This window comes from Crocodylus siamensis, chromosome 4, assembly GCF_052110815.1.
Source record: "Crocodylus siamensis isolate JL-2025a chromosome 4, ASM5211081v1, whole genome shotgun sequence".
Lineage (NCBI taxonomy): Eukaryota > Metazoa > Chordata > Crocodylia > Crocodylidae > Crocodylus > Crocodylus siamensis.
The window spans coordinates 150348622-150363526 of NC_143398.1; the positions used below are offsets into that span (position 1 = coordinate 150348622).

General features: G+C 49.5%; 1 protein-coding gene across 1 annotated transcript in view; it reads left to right on the top strand.

The window, feature by feature from the left end:
- EFCAB3 (EF-hand calcium binding domain 3) overlaps positions 1 to 14905 on the top strand; it is a 47383-nt gene that overhangs the window by 24359 nt on the left and 8119 nt on the right. Inside the window, exons 12-17 of the mRNA XM_090041650.1 lie at positions 4908 to 5010; positions 6580 to 6653; positions 7179 to 7322; positions 11728 to 11799; positions 12484 to 12610; positions 12834 to 13045. Coding sequence (XP_089897776.1) covers positions 4908 to 5010; positions 6580 to 6653; positions 7179 to 7322; positions 11728 to 11799; positions 12484 to 12610; positions 12834 to 13045 — 732 coding nt within the window. The remainder of the gene's footprint in view (positions 1 to 4907; positions 5011 to 6579; positions 6654 to 7178; positions 7323 to 11727; positions 11800 to 12483; positions 12611 to 12833; positions 13046 to 14905) is intronic.

The window sequence follows — 14905 nt, forward strand, 5'->3', positions numbered from 1 at the left end:
CAGCCTCCTCTTACCCAGACTGAACAAGCCCAGCTCCTACAGTCTCTCCTCATAGGGCCTATCCTCCAGGCCCCCAATCATGCGGGTGGCCCTTCTCTGCACCCTCTCAATTTTATCCACATCCTTCTTGAAGTGCAGTGCCCAAAACTGGGCTCCAGTGGTGGCCTCACCAGCACAAAGTAGAGAGGGAGAAGCACCTCTCTGGATCTGTTAGTAACACATGGGCTGATACACGCCAGAGTTCTATTTGCCCTGCTGATGACTTCATTGCACTGTTGGCTCATATTCATCTTCTAATTGATTGTGACCCCCAGGTCCCATTCAGATGCAGTGTTAGCCAGTGGGCTGCCGCCTATCCTATAGTTAGAGTGAAGGTTCTTCCTACCCAAATGAAGGACCTGGCACTTTCTCCTGTTGAACCTCATCTGATTCTGATCAGCCCACAGAACCAGGCTGTCTAGGTTGTCCTGGATCCTTGCTCTACCCTCTGGTGTGCCTGCATTTCTCCACAGCTTAGTATAGTCCACAAACTTAATCACAGAGCAGGGGTTTTTCAACCTAATGAATATACCCCCAGTGACCCACTTTTTAATAAGTGCACCCCTGAGGGGAAGAGGTGGGGAGGCAGGTGGTGAGTGGCCAGATGCAGAGCTGGGTGGTGGTGGGAGGGGTGGTGAGCAGCAGAGCAGCCGCAGCACGGTGTCTGTGCAGCCCTCTTCTCACCCCGCCCTGGCCCTGCTCCCATGAAGCAGCAGCACAGGGCTCCATCCCACCCTCGTATACCCCCGGGACCTTTCAAAGTACCCCCACATAACCCCAGTTGATGACCCCTGTCATAAAGCATTTCACCCCCTCATCCAAGTCATTAATAAGTATGTTAAAAAGCACGGGTCCAAGCACTGATCCCCGTGGGACACCACTAGAGGCAGTCCTCCAGGATGAAGCCGTCCCATCGATCACAACTCTCTGGAACCGGGCTCTAAGCCAGTTATCCACCCACCTCACTGCAGGCTGGTCCACACCATTACCCTCCAGTTTGTCATGAGAGACAGAATCAAAGGCCTTACTGAAATCTAAGTAAATGATGTGTACCTCATGACCCATGTCCAGCTGGTTAGTTACCTTGTCGTAAAAAGACACCAGGTTTGTCAGGCATGATCTACCCTCCACAAAGCCATGCTGGTTGTTTCTTAATACCCTATCAGTTACAAGCTTGTGATTGATGGCCTCTTTAACAATTTTTTCAAAAGTTTTTCCAAGGACCAAAGTCAAACTAACTGGTCTGTAGTTTGCAGAGTCATCCCTCCTCCCTTTCTTAAAGATGGGCACTTCCGTTGGCCCTCTTCCAGTCATCCAGGACCACTCCTGAGTTCCACGACTTTTTGAATATCTTCACCAAGGGCCCTGCTGAGTTCAGCCAGTTCTTTCAGGACTCTTGGATGTAGGTCATTTGGCCCAGTAGACTCAAAAACATCCAGTTGTTCTAAGAGGACCCTCACCTGTTCAGTACTGATTTCATGTCGTCTGTAGGCTTCTCCATGTTCTCTGGGCCCCTGAATGGGTGCACAGCTCCTATTAGCCCTCTGGAATACCAAGGTAAAGTATTCATTTAGGAAGTCTACCTTTTCATGGGGACCAACTGTGAGCTATCCCTCCATGTTCAGTAGGGGTCCCACAGTGAAACTCAATTTTTTTCTTGCACCCCATGTACCTGTAGAAGGACTTCTTGATGTCTTTTATTTCAGATGCCAGCTTGATCTCTATGCCTGGCTTGGCTTTCCCCATCTCATACCTGCAGACCCTGGTTATATAAGTGAACTCTTCTCTGATTGCTGAACCTTTTTGAAAAGTTCTCTAATGTCCCTGTTGAGCCAAACAGGTCTCTTGGCTTCTTTCCCACTCTTTGATCATGTGGGAATGACTTCTTTTTGGGCAGTGAGAATTGCTCCCTTGAAGAGGCACCATCTCTCCTGAACTCCCAAATCGTCCAGTCGCTGGTCGCAGTGGGCCTGGCCTCCTGAGTTTGTTAAACTCTGCCTTTCTGAAATCTAGGACATCTGTTCTACTAATTGGGATCCTGGCCTTCTGGTGGATGGTGAGCCTAATCAGATCATGATCACTGTCACCCAGAGTGCCTCCAATCCTCAGGTCCCCTCCCATGTCCTCTCCTTTGGTAAGCACTAAGTCCAAAGTGGCTTTACCCCTAGTCAGTCCTTCAACAACCTGTGACAGGAACAGGTCATTGATAGCTGCCAAGAAATTGGCCGAATTGCTGGAGCTGGCCGAGTGGTCCTCCCAACAGATGTCAGGGTAGCTGAAGTTATCCATGACAATCAGGTCTTTAGTTCTGGCTACCTGGAAAATGCCTGATCATTCTCCTGTTCTTGGGAATGAGGTCTGTAGTATTCTCCCACCAGCAGGTCTTCCTCTCCTGAACTCCCTTGTATCTTGACCCAGAGGGTTTCAAAGAACCTCTCCCCACTTTCAAACCTGACCTGCAGGGAGGGGTACTGCTCTTCATGTAGAGGGCCACTCCTCCTCCCTTCTTTCCAACTGAACCCTTCCTGTAAAGCCTATAGTTCTTGATATCCACTGTGCAATCGTACATCTCATCCCACCACGTCTCCATCAGCCCAGTGAGGTCAAATTCCTTGTCTGCCAGGAGGAGAGCCAGTTCCTCCTGTTTGTTGCCCATGCTTCTGGCATTCCCATAAAGGCACCTAAGTTCTCCTCTGTTTGCCTCAGTTTTTCTGGTGCTATGCGAGTATCTTAGGGTGTTGGTGCTCACCTGGGTGTCCACTACGTTGATGCCCTCTCTCAAGTCATTACGGGAAGAGGATTCATGTATAACAGTGGAACCTCTTCCATCTCCCTCAGACATGTCTAGTTTAAAGCCCTCCTCAGCAAGTTGGCAATTCTCATAGAAAAGAGCTTCCTCCCTCTGCCTGTGAAGTGAATACCATCTCTTGCATGTAGACCACTGCTACTGGTCTGCATGCCAAGATCAAGGAATCCAAAGCCTATGCAGTGACACCATCTGCAGAGTCTTTGGTTGACCTCTTCAATGCGCTATTCCTTTCATCAGCCTTAGCCCCTGAGTGGGAGGATTGAGGAAAAGACTACTTGTGCTCCTAGTTCCTTGAGCTTGCCCCCATGGTCTTGTAGTCACCCATGATTCTCCCAGAGCTGTTTCTTCCCATATTGTTGGTGCCCACATGGACAAGGAGCATGGGGTAGTGGTCCATATGATGGACCAGCTTAGGTATCCTTTCCGTAACATCTCGGATCCTGGCTCCTGAAAGGCAGCAGACCTCTCAAGCAAGAGGGTCTGGACAACAAATGGCTCCTTCTGTGCCCTGCAGGAGCGAGTCTCCCATGACAATTGCCTTTAGTTGCTTCCTTAGTGGGGGCAGCTGCTCCCATCCTGTTTGCAGTGCAGAGGTCACGGATGCCCCATCCATCCATGTTGTGAGGGCTTCATAGCTATTGTGCAGGGTTATTGGTAAAGCAACTGATGCGCCTTGTGGCTTCGGGCCTGAAGTGACCATCTTGCTCAAGCCACTTCTTCTGCCTGGTTTCCATAGTGTCCTTCTCTGGGTGCAGGACCTGGCAGTACACAATGATTTCCGCCTCGTGCTCCCTGATAAATCATACCCTGTTCACCTCCTCCTGAAGCTCCCTCACCCAGACATCCAGAGTCTCCACCAGCAAGCACATCCCACAAGTTGGGGTGCCAGTGCCCCTTGACTCCAGGCTGCAAGGTCTGCCTGGCATATCTGCTGGAGCAGCTCTCAGTCTCCAGCAGATATGCCAGGCAGACCTTGCAGCCTGGAGTCAAGGATTCTGTCTGTGTGGAGGCTGGGACCATAGTCTCTGTTTGGGTAAAGACCTCCATGGTACCATGGGTGGGTGGTCCATCCAGACCTAGAAGCCCAGGGGTGTGGCACGTAACCATTACCATGTTTGCGGGGCAGACCTGAGTCACATGGCCTCCTAGATGGTTGTTTAGGTAGTAGACTAGGTGGGTGTGTGGGATTATCCCTTCTGTATTCAAGAGCCCTTCATCCTTCTGATGTTTGTATCTACCAAAGGCCCTACATTGTCTTTGCCCTGTGATCCTGGCTCCAGCTTCACCCACCCATCCCACTCCCAGATGCCACTCCCTGCCTGCCTGCAGCCCCATCCCATTTGCCCAGCTGAGCGCACCCTGCCTGCATGGGTCCCAAGCCAGTTTCTATGGTGACCCCCTTACCCACCTGCCTGCTCTGTCCAGCACTCCCAGAAATGGTCATGGGGCTGACAAGCCCAGGCTGGATAAGATCAGTTGTCTCTCCCCCCTGCCTTTCCCTCTGCACTGGATCAGCACCATCTCCTTGCTGAACTGGGTCAGGTCAGCCCCCTCCCCTTGCAACAGCTCACCAAAACACCCTAAGTGGCTCTCCAGCCCAAATAACTGCCCTGCCCTGGGTTAGGACCATACTTAAGCCAGCTGGGGCAGTGCCCAGGCCATTACTTTGGCTACATTATGGCAGGCTGGACTTCTTATCAAGAGACTCGGTAAGAGCTGGATTTGGTCACAGCTGTGGAGCACCCTGAGGGTTGCTGGTCCTGGAGGATCCTTGTGCTCCTAGTTGCAAGTCAAATGAAGGTGTCAATCCAGATGAGGAAGCCAGAAAAGAACAGGGGGACTATCTGAGGCTGTCTGTGTCACTGGGCTGCCTCCACCATAGTGGTATACAAGGCCAGCTACAACACTAATGGAGACCTGGCATCTGGCAGCAGAAAAGACCTCAGCCTGCCTAGTGTATACCATCTTCCCAAAAACCAGAAGCTTACTTGCTTGTTTGTATGTATTTACTTACCCACAGAGTATTTTTAACCCACTGCACATTTGTCTTTCATGTCAGAGAAACCTGGGCCAAGCTTTGACCAGACCCCCAAAACAGATATGACATTGAAATCCCTGCCAAAGAAAATGATGCTAAAACCCCTGCCAAAAAAGATACATGGGTGAGTATGGAGTCAGACATTCACTTTTGATTTTTGGAAATGCAGCCACATGCCTGCAGTGGCCCAAATGGGGGCATCCTAAAGCACACATCCCTGCTCCCCTGGAGCAGACGGCTTGGGACAAAGCTAGGCCACCCACCCTGTGGAGGGAATTTACAGGGGAGATGCAAAGCATCTTGGGATGCTTGGGGACAGTGAGTTAACTTGAATCTGGAGGGGATTTGGGGCAAAAGTTCAATAAACTGATTTAATCTAAATCAGTTAAGTCTGATACTACATCCATCCAGACTTATCTTAAACCAGTTTTGGCCATTTTTAAAGCAGTTTACGTGCACTGAATTTCTGTTGCGTTAAAGATTTGAACAGGTTTCCGGTCACTTACACTGGTTTATGTGTAATTTCTGTCCCTAGCCTAAAGGCTGGTGAGCAGGGGCATGGGTAGGGACTGCAGGTCTGCTCCATGCTAGCCACACTCACTGGCTCTCTAGCAGCAGTATAGGCTGGGGAGGAGAAGGAAAAAGGCCCCCACATACCACTTGGATCACTTCCGTTGCCCCTGGATTTCCCCCTGAACAGCCCCTCCATCCCTGGATTACCACTCTGCCACCACAATCAACCCAAAAATGGCAGCAGTGGTGGTTACAGCTTGGGTTCCCCCTCCCTGCCTGCTCCTGGGCTCCTTGCTGCCCACACCTCCCCTGTGCACCTGGATCCAGCCCCCAGACCTCTGCAGCCATCCAGCAGCTCCTCACCTCTCCTGCCCCCCTTCAGCTGCAGGATCCACTAGGACTGGATCTGGGTGTGGGGGAGCAACGCAGTCTGCAGGAAATCTGGGAGCAGACAGGGAAGAGGACCCTTCCTCCCCACCAATGCCTCTGGCACACTCAGGCTGATCAGGGCAGGAGGGTGGCAATCCAGGGGTAGAAGTTTAAACTGGATGATGGTAGGGGTGATTGGGGTAGCAGGGCAGGAATATGGGTGGCAGAGTAAGGAATTAAGGTGGTCAGTGTGTGATCTGGAGCCAAAAGGGGCCACAGCCCAGCAGCTCCTCCCCTCTCCCTGTTCCCCTTCCTCTTCCCCTTTCCAACTCCTGCCCCACCCCCAAACCCTTCACCCTCCCTCTTCACTCAGATATCATCCAGGCCTCCAGCTGTCAATCCCATAGAGGCCTGGATGATATCTAGTCCACCTGAGAGTAATGATTCTTGGGATACTGGAGGACTCTGCAGATTAGCAGTTTTCTCTCAGGTGAAAATCCAGAAGCTAGGTAGCACAGCTCAAAGATAATCTTTGCCAGAACTGTTGTAACTTTAAGACACACAACCACTTAGCACTTGTTAACAAGCCTTAATGCACTATCTTCAAGTTTTAAGTGTCCTTAACATGGTCTAATTGTTACATGTAATCTTGTTCTTAGACCATACCAGCACAGCTGAGACAAGAGTTTGCATCTCTGCTTTTTATCCTCCCCTAAATTCTTGATCCATCAGTGGGAGCTGTGTATGCGTGGGCCAATGTCAGTTTGTAGCTTTTAATTGTCCATCTTCCTTTTTTACTGTCACATGGCAGGCAATTATCAGGCATCCTCCTAGACAGGAGTAAGTGCAAAGCAGCAAAGAATATGACCAGGAACCAACTAGAAGGTAATGTTACCTAGTTATCACCTCCTGTGTAAGGTTTGTTCTTTAGCCTTTGAGATAATGATGACAGTTTCTATCATGGCAGTACTACATGGTCTCAACATGCTTATTCATGCAAGAAGTGAAAGATCATCCCTACTCCAAGGATCTTACAATTCACAGAAACTAGAAAGAGAAAGAAAATATCATTATCCCCATTTACAAATAAGACCTGAATCACAGAGGGAATAAGGGACTTTCCTGGGGTTACACAGGACACCTGTGGTACAACCAGAATTGAACCAAGACCACTTGATCCCTGAGTCTTAAACTTAGGATTGCACTTTTCTTCCTCAGAGTCATAATTCAAACATGAAAGTGAATGACCCTAACTGCTAGAAGCAGCCTGGAATGACTACTAAGCAGTAGTTAATAGTCATTCCAGACTGCTTCTAGCAGTTAGGGTCTACTGCTTCAAAAAGAACATAGGCCATGAAGCCCTTCAGCCTTATCTGTTGAACTTGTGGTGCTTTAACTGCCTGCCTGCAGCATTCTACGATGCCTACAATTTCTTCACAAAGGACTCAGATGGCAACATTGACCTACATGGGCTGGAGATGACTACAAAGAAGCTGGGGATTAATTTAACTGAACAAGAAGCCTATGATGAGCTGGCATATGCTGATATGGACAGTAAGTGTACATGAATATTCACTTGTTCCACAGTGGAAAAAACTGTTGTCTCAGTCTCCCAGCACATGCACAGTAGGGGCATCTACATGTGCTATTAATTCAAGTAGGCTTACTGCACAGTAAAAATACTGCGCTGAAACTACCAGGGAACATGTGTACACGTGTTCCTTCCTGGAAGCAGATCTCCAGAAGCCAGAGGGAGCTCCAGGCTCCCCCTGGGTGCTAGCCTGGGGGTTGGCAGGGAGCATGGGGCCAGTCCCCATGCACAGGAAGCCATAAGAGCTCTGCTGGCTGCCATACACATCAAGAGGGGTCCTGATGTGCACAGGGTCAGGAGACAGCTGCTGCTGGAGAGCTCTCCCACTCTGTGCATATGGGGACAAGCTCTGTGCCTAGTGGCACTTTCCCATGCAGCTTGGGAACTGTCCCATTCTGGGGCAGGTCCCAGCCAGCTCTGGGCTGGGCAGGGCATTCTCCTCATGCAGGCAGCTCCCAGCCCCAGCGCTACAATGGCAGCCAGGGATGGGAGATTCCTCCCAGCCCCTGCAGCTTCCTGCTTCTGAGGTGGGCTCCAATCACAGAGTCTAGCAGTAGGCATCTCCTGGCCCAAGCTAGCTCCACAATGGCAGCCAGGGCTGAGATTGCTGCCTGGCACCAGCAGCTACTTGCTGCTGTGGTGGGCTCCAGTTGCATAGCCCAGCCAGGACAATGTCCTCCCACCCTGGCAGCAGGCAGGTCCCAGCCCTGGTTTGGGCAGGGGGACATTGTCACAGCTGGGCTCCGCGATTGGAACCCATCCCAGCAGCATGCAGCTGCTGGGAGCAGGGGGCAATGTCCCAGTCCCGGCTCTGATTGTGGAGCCAGGGTCAGGGAACATTGTCCCAGCCAGGATCCACAACTGGAGCCCACCCTGGCAGCTGCTGGGGGGAGGATATTGTTCTCCCACCGCCTGCTGCCTGGGAGCAATAACTGCGCAGTAGCTACTGCATGTTAAATCTACTACCTGTCTTCACAGGTCATAGAAAACCGCACAGTAGACTAATCCAGTGGTTTTCAATCTTTTTTAATAAGTGTACCCCCAGAGGCTGGACACAGAGCGGGGTGGGGGAGGTGGTGTGCAGTTGGACACAGATCTGGGGGTGTGGTGCACAGCCGGATGCGGAGCAGCAGCAGCACAGGGTAGTGGCAATGGTGTGAGCTTCCCTGCGCCACGCCCGCCCCCCGCATCTGGCCAGCCAGGCTGCGTCTGTATGGCCCATAGAGGGGCGCTGCAGCCCTCATCCCCCCTTCCCCCAGCCCTTCTCCTGGAAGGCAGTGGTGCAAGATGGTTGGTGGCGGCACTCTGTCCCTGTGCACCCACATATACCCCCTAGGGCCTTCCCAAGTACCCCCAGAGGTACACATACCCCTGGCTGACAACCCTTGGACTTATCTACTGCACAATTTAACTCCTGCACACAGTTAGCTAGTGATGCTTTACTGTGCAATAGCTTAGTCTACTGCACTGTAAAGTATCTTGTGTAGCTACACCCAGGGTAGGCTAAAATCAGTATCATCTATCATACTGCAGAAGTGCCTAGAAATCTCATTCACAAGGGCCCAATATTGAAGTGTAGGGCTCATACCTATACATACCAGGAGAGAGTCCTCTGGAGCTGATAATCTAAATAGGCAAAACAGAGTAGTGGAAGGAATGATTATTTTTAACTGGGAAAGAATAATCAAGTGACATGCCAAAAAGCTTCAAATCAAGTCTGAAATAAAGCTGAAATCAGAGTCCCTGATTACTGCCTTAACACTAAGATCATCTATCTTTGTGCACCTTTCATAGATTTCATAGACATTAGGGCTGGAAGGGACCTCGGAAGATCATCGAGTCCAGCCCCCTGCCCAAATGGCAGAAAGATCCCAGCAAGATAAGCAACCAATTTACTCCTGAAAGTGTTCAGTGTAGGTGCTTGAACCACCTCCGATGGCAGGCTGTTCCAGACCTTGGGGGCTTGGATGGTAAAGAAATTCTTCCTTATGTCCAGCCTGAAATGGTCTTGCAATAGTTTATGACCGTTCAACCTTGTCATCCCTTGGGGCACTCTGGTGAACAAACGTTCCCCTAGATCCTGGTGGTCACCCCTGATAAACTTATAGGTCACCCCTGAGCCTGCGCTTTTCCAGGCTGAAGAGTCCCATAGCTCTCAGCCTGTCATCATAAGGTCTGTTTTCCTGACCTCTGATCATGCACGTGGCTTTTCTCTGGACTCTCTCAAGCTTCTCCACATCCTTTTTGAATTGTGGAGCCCAAAACTGGACGCAGTACTCCAGCTGCGGCCTCACCAAGGCTGAGTACAAGGGGAGAATGACATCCCAGGATTTGCTTGAGAAGCATCTATGGATGCAAGCCAGCTTTTTGGTCGCTTTACTAGCCACAGCATCACATTGCAGGCTCATGTTCATCTTGTGGTCAGTGATGACCCCCAAGTCTCTTTCTTCCGTAGTGCTAGCCAGTGTAGCACTGCTGAGCCTATAAGGATGCTGCAGGTTTTTCCTCCCAAGGTGGAGAACCTTGCATTTTTTGGTGTTAAACACCATCAGGTTCTCATCCACCCATTTGCTGAGCCTGTCCAGGTCAGCCTGGATCACCTGCCTGTCTTCTGGCATGGACGCTTTGCCCCAAAATTTGGTGTCATCGGCAAACTTGGCCAATCCGCTTCTGACTCCAATGTCCACATCATTAATGAAGATGTTGAACAATATGGGTCCAAGGACAGAGCCTTGGGGGACCCCATTGGTCACAGGACACCCTGATGAGTGACTTCCATCAATTACTACCCTTTGGATCTGACCACGGAGCCAATTTCCTAGCCAGCAGATCGTGGTGGACCCAAGGCCACAACTGGCCAGTTTCACCAAGAGGTGATCATGGAATACCAAATTAAAGGCTTTTTTGAAGTCAAGATATATGACATCAATCTCTTCTCCCTTGTCCAGGTGATAGGTCACCTGGTTGTAGAAGGCAATGAGATTGATCAGGCAAGACCTAACCGCAGCAAACCCATGCTGGCTGTCCCTTAGGATGTTGGCGTCGGCCAGTCCATTAAGGATGGCCTCTTTAATAAACTTTTCTAACATTTTCCCTGGGATAGAAGTCAGGCTGATGGGCCTATAGTTAGCCGGATCCACTTTCCTCCCTTTCTTGAAGATAGGCACTACATTGGCATTCTTCCAGTCTTCGGGCACTTCACCAGAGCACCAGGAGTTTTCAAAGATCTGTGCCAGAAGCTGAGCTATGATGCTCACCAGCTTCTTGAGTACCCTGGGGTGCAGATTGTCAGGACCGGCTGACTTGAAGGTATCCAGCCTCTCAAGGTGTTCCTTCACGAGGTCAGCATTAATAGAGGGCAGGGGATCTCCCTCACCCAGACCTCCCTGTCCCATCGTGGGCATGGGCGTCCCAAGGGACTGATGAAAGACCGATGCAAAGTACTCATTTAATAGGCTGGCTTTTTCCTGGGCATCAGTTGTCAGTTGCCCCATCTGGCTCAGCAGGAGTCCAATGTTGCCCTTGCTTTTCCTCCAGCTCCCCACATATCTGAAAAAGGACTTTTTATTGTCATTGATGCTGGAAGCTAGTTGGAGTTCAGTTGCAGCCTTGTGACAGAATGTGACAGTTCAGAGCAAGGAGAGAGAAACTATAAACACTGCTATATCAAAAGTGAGCTTAGTTAAGGAGACCACTGCCCCCCGCCCCCCCCACCAAGACAGTCTGTCTGCCCATGTTAAAGGGGTCCTCCCTCAGCCAGCCATAACAGTGACAACTCCTAGTTCTGATATAACACTTATCACTAGATCTCAAAGCACTTTATCAAGGAGGCCCACTTCACAGAGATAAGTCCCTCTGAACTCTGTCTCCAGGCCACTAAAGTGTAATAACTTTTTCTCACTCATACATATGGGCCCCTCCTCACCCTTGTCAATACAGCTAGTGGCTTGAAGCCACAATTCAGCACCAAATGCAATGTTCTTGGGTTGATCAAAATTTCGAACTGGGATTTACTAAGGATTTATTCCCTTGTAATTAGCCCCCTCCCCCCCGCCCCTTTCTGCGATTCTTTTTTCCACACCCCAACCTTCAAACCCTGAGGACACTGAGGTCAGAGGTGGGCTGGCTACACACTAGTGCTGGCACTGTCTAATAATGGGCTCCCCTGAGCAGTGCAAACAGGGGATTTGACTTGAGAACTATGTTGGCCATATATGTCTGTAACCAATGGATTGGGGGAAATTGTGCACTTATGCTTAGCATGGATCTTATGAACAAACCCCTCTCCAGTGTCAGTAAAAGGAACAGTTTTCCCCATTCCCAGGCTGAAAGGCATGCTGTTAATAGGAGCTATTGTTTACATTGCAGGAGATGGGAAGGTGAACTTCTTGGACTTCCTGACCATTATTAGTGACACCAAGCGCTTCATCCAGGCTGTAGGTGAGCAAGACAGACCCTGCAAAGTTAATGAAACTGGCCATCAGCTTCCTGCCTATGCTAGCTCAGGGCAAGAAATCATGGAACAATTTGAAATTAACAGAACATCAGTGTCTGGGGTTCCCTGAAAAATGTGCACATGGACAACTCCCTTGTGTAGGAACAGCTATACAGCTTTTCCAAGTCCTCATCAGTCCAGCTCAGGGGAGGAAGAAGCTGCTACACTCTTGCCTATGAACCCAAAGGCACAGAGAAAAGAGGACGCCCTAAAAGCACTCCTATGACTGCTAGGTGGAGTAGGAGAAAGCACAATGAAGAGGCAGTATGATCAAAATTGAGATCATCAGGGTGCATGTGGTTAATCAGGACTGGGCTCAGTATACAAAATACCAGGGGCCAAATCCTGCCTCTTCCAAGGCAAGATGCAGAAATAATGGAAGACAGTGCTTCCTTGGGAGATGGGAAAGCTCAGTGAGAAGTATCCTTTTCTAAAAACACAGCTAGCATTCACAGCAGTGCTTCCAGCTGGGGATACATGCACCTGCACCATACTCTCCTCAGACAAAACTGTTCTGGAGGTCACTGGTGATCTTAGTGCTGGCTTAGATCCTTACTGCCTGGGATCATCAAAGGTAGGAGGTGGCTTGGTACACTGAATGCTCTGACCCTTATGCCTCTCCCACACAGCTCCTGAGAAAGGCAATCTGGACAGCTTCAATTCAGTTGATGCCACAGGAATCTTGCTGTTTGAAGTCCTGTCAAAGCTGATGGAAAAGCCAGCTTTGTCCAGGAGGACCGTGCTTGAGATTGTCAGGTGAGTGAGTAAAAGTTCCCTCAAGATCTGGAGAGAGGGTGATTTCTAGTGTCATACCTATGCCCCATACAGCTCTGTCCACCTTTCAGGCCTTTCTGGAAACAGAAAAAGGATACCTGCTCTATTTTTCCCTCCTTTGCTGGACATCTTTTACGGAGTAAGGTGGAAATGAGACTCCTCAAGGACACCGTTGTCTGGTCCAATAACATCTTTTCTTTTCTAGTTACTACAGAAACAAGTTCCTGGACTGCACTAGCAAGAAAGCTTGGATGGTCATGGACAGCTTTATATGTCATAATAAAAGGCTCCACAAATTCAAGAAACACCAGGCTCAACAGAAACGTGCTGCATCCCCCACACATGCCTTTGCAAAGGTTGCCCACATCCCAGTCATGAACAACAAGGAGCTGCAAAGCTGTGTTGAAACCCTCAGAGGTAAGGACTGCTCAAAGCTCATTCACTTCTGTTATGGAGCTGAACAGGGCTTTACTGGCAATGCCGAAGAGGCTAGGTCCAATCTCACAGCTATTCAAATAGTGAAGTAAAGGTGAAGTCTTCTTCCCTTGCCTGACTCAAAGTCCACTGGTGTGACCGTGCTAACCTTTTCCTCTCCGGTTTCTCCATATACCCACCTCATTGTTTGCCTGTGCTCTGGGGCACTAATCACTGATTGGAGAACTAATTGTGCCCTTCAGCCATGACCCCAGCAATACTTATGCCTTGTAGGTATTATTCAGTCCTTATTCATAGCCTTCTGGCTCACCAGTTTCTGCAGCTCAGGCTCTGTCCAGTCTGTCTAGGCTTCAGACCCCTCAGCTTTAGCCCACTTTTCTCTGGTTGTAGTCTTTAGCCCTGGCCCATTAGTTCTGGTCTGGCTCTCTGGCCTCAGCATATCCCTTTCCCAGCCCCTGACCCTCACAGAGTTAACAATTTCAGCAGGCTCTGGGGCAGTCTGCTGTGCTGCCTCCAAACCACCCATTTTCAACTACTCTGGTCAAACTGATTCTTAACAAAAATATAACCCCACTAAATAAAAACAAGCATGAACCAAAATTTTAACTCTTCCAGGCACACTCACCAACAAGAGGGAGGGCTCCCTTGCCCTTCCTGCACAGTGACTCCCTTCTGCCTTGGGACAAGTCTATATATTGGCCAGCTATCAGTCAGCTGCCCCTGCTGCTCAGCCTTGGCCCAAGGGTTTCCATTATTCCAGCTAGAGCCTTATCGCTCTCAGCCCATTCTATAAGCACTGGTCTACGGTCCTGAGTTAGTTGCTTGTCATTAAGCAGTCTTGGTACTGGTTGCAGTTCACTTCTGGTCAGGAGTGGAGCCTCCATGAAGCTCACTGCCTAGCAGTCTGTCCTTTCCAGAAGCTGGCAGTTCTGCTGCCCAAGCAGCTGCTCTCCCAGGACTGCCTACTACTGTAAGTACTACATTTTTCTTGCCCTTGCAGTCTACAGACCAAAGATTCCTTTCCAGTTGGTCTTCCTTTCCTGGTCTCTTTTTGCTGCTACATTCTCCCGTTTTGAGTTGCTGCCCCTCTGGCCACAAAACTGCTATTCTTAAAGGGGCCTCATAGATTTTGCTGACCCTTCAACCCTTTTACAGTAATAAGACCCGGATCCCTTGTTACAGGGAGGTCTTTCCTTAAATTCCAGCAGGCTGTGAATGAAGCCTTGGTTAGCAAAAATTTTTCACAACTAGCAGTTGGTAAACCCACTCAAAGTATCCACTTGTACCCAAAATAGCCACTATTAACACTCACATATCAAGATGTGTGAATAATGGAAGGGAACAATCATATATTTCAAGTGCAGGACACTGGATTTTTTTCCAGGTTGTGCCACAGACTCACTGATCTCAGGCATATCATTTCAGCCCAAATTTTCAGAACCAACTACTGAATTGGATTTCCCAACTCCAGGCGACTTATCCAGTCAGGATCTGAATCAGAAACAGGGTTGGGGCATTCTTCTAAGCTCCACCAACATGGAGCACTACCATTGTTAGGTTTGCCTCTTCTTTAACTGGGTAAAAAATAAATGGCAGTCTCTCCGAAATACCATTCATTGGCAGTGCCAAACAGAACACTATATCAAGCAAGACAGCCAAGGTGCTAAAAAGTAACAGTTTGCAGAAGTGTATAGTATTGCCATGTACAGGTCCAAGACCTGACTCTATTAGACCATTCTGTTCTTCCAGGCTTGAGTCAGACCTAGACCTGAAGTCCAGGGAACCAGATTTCTTCACACTGCTATGCAAGTGTCTGGGCAGGGCAGCAATGAACATATATAG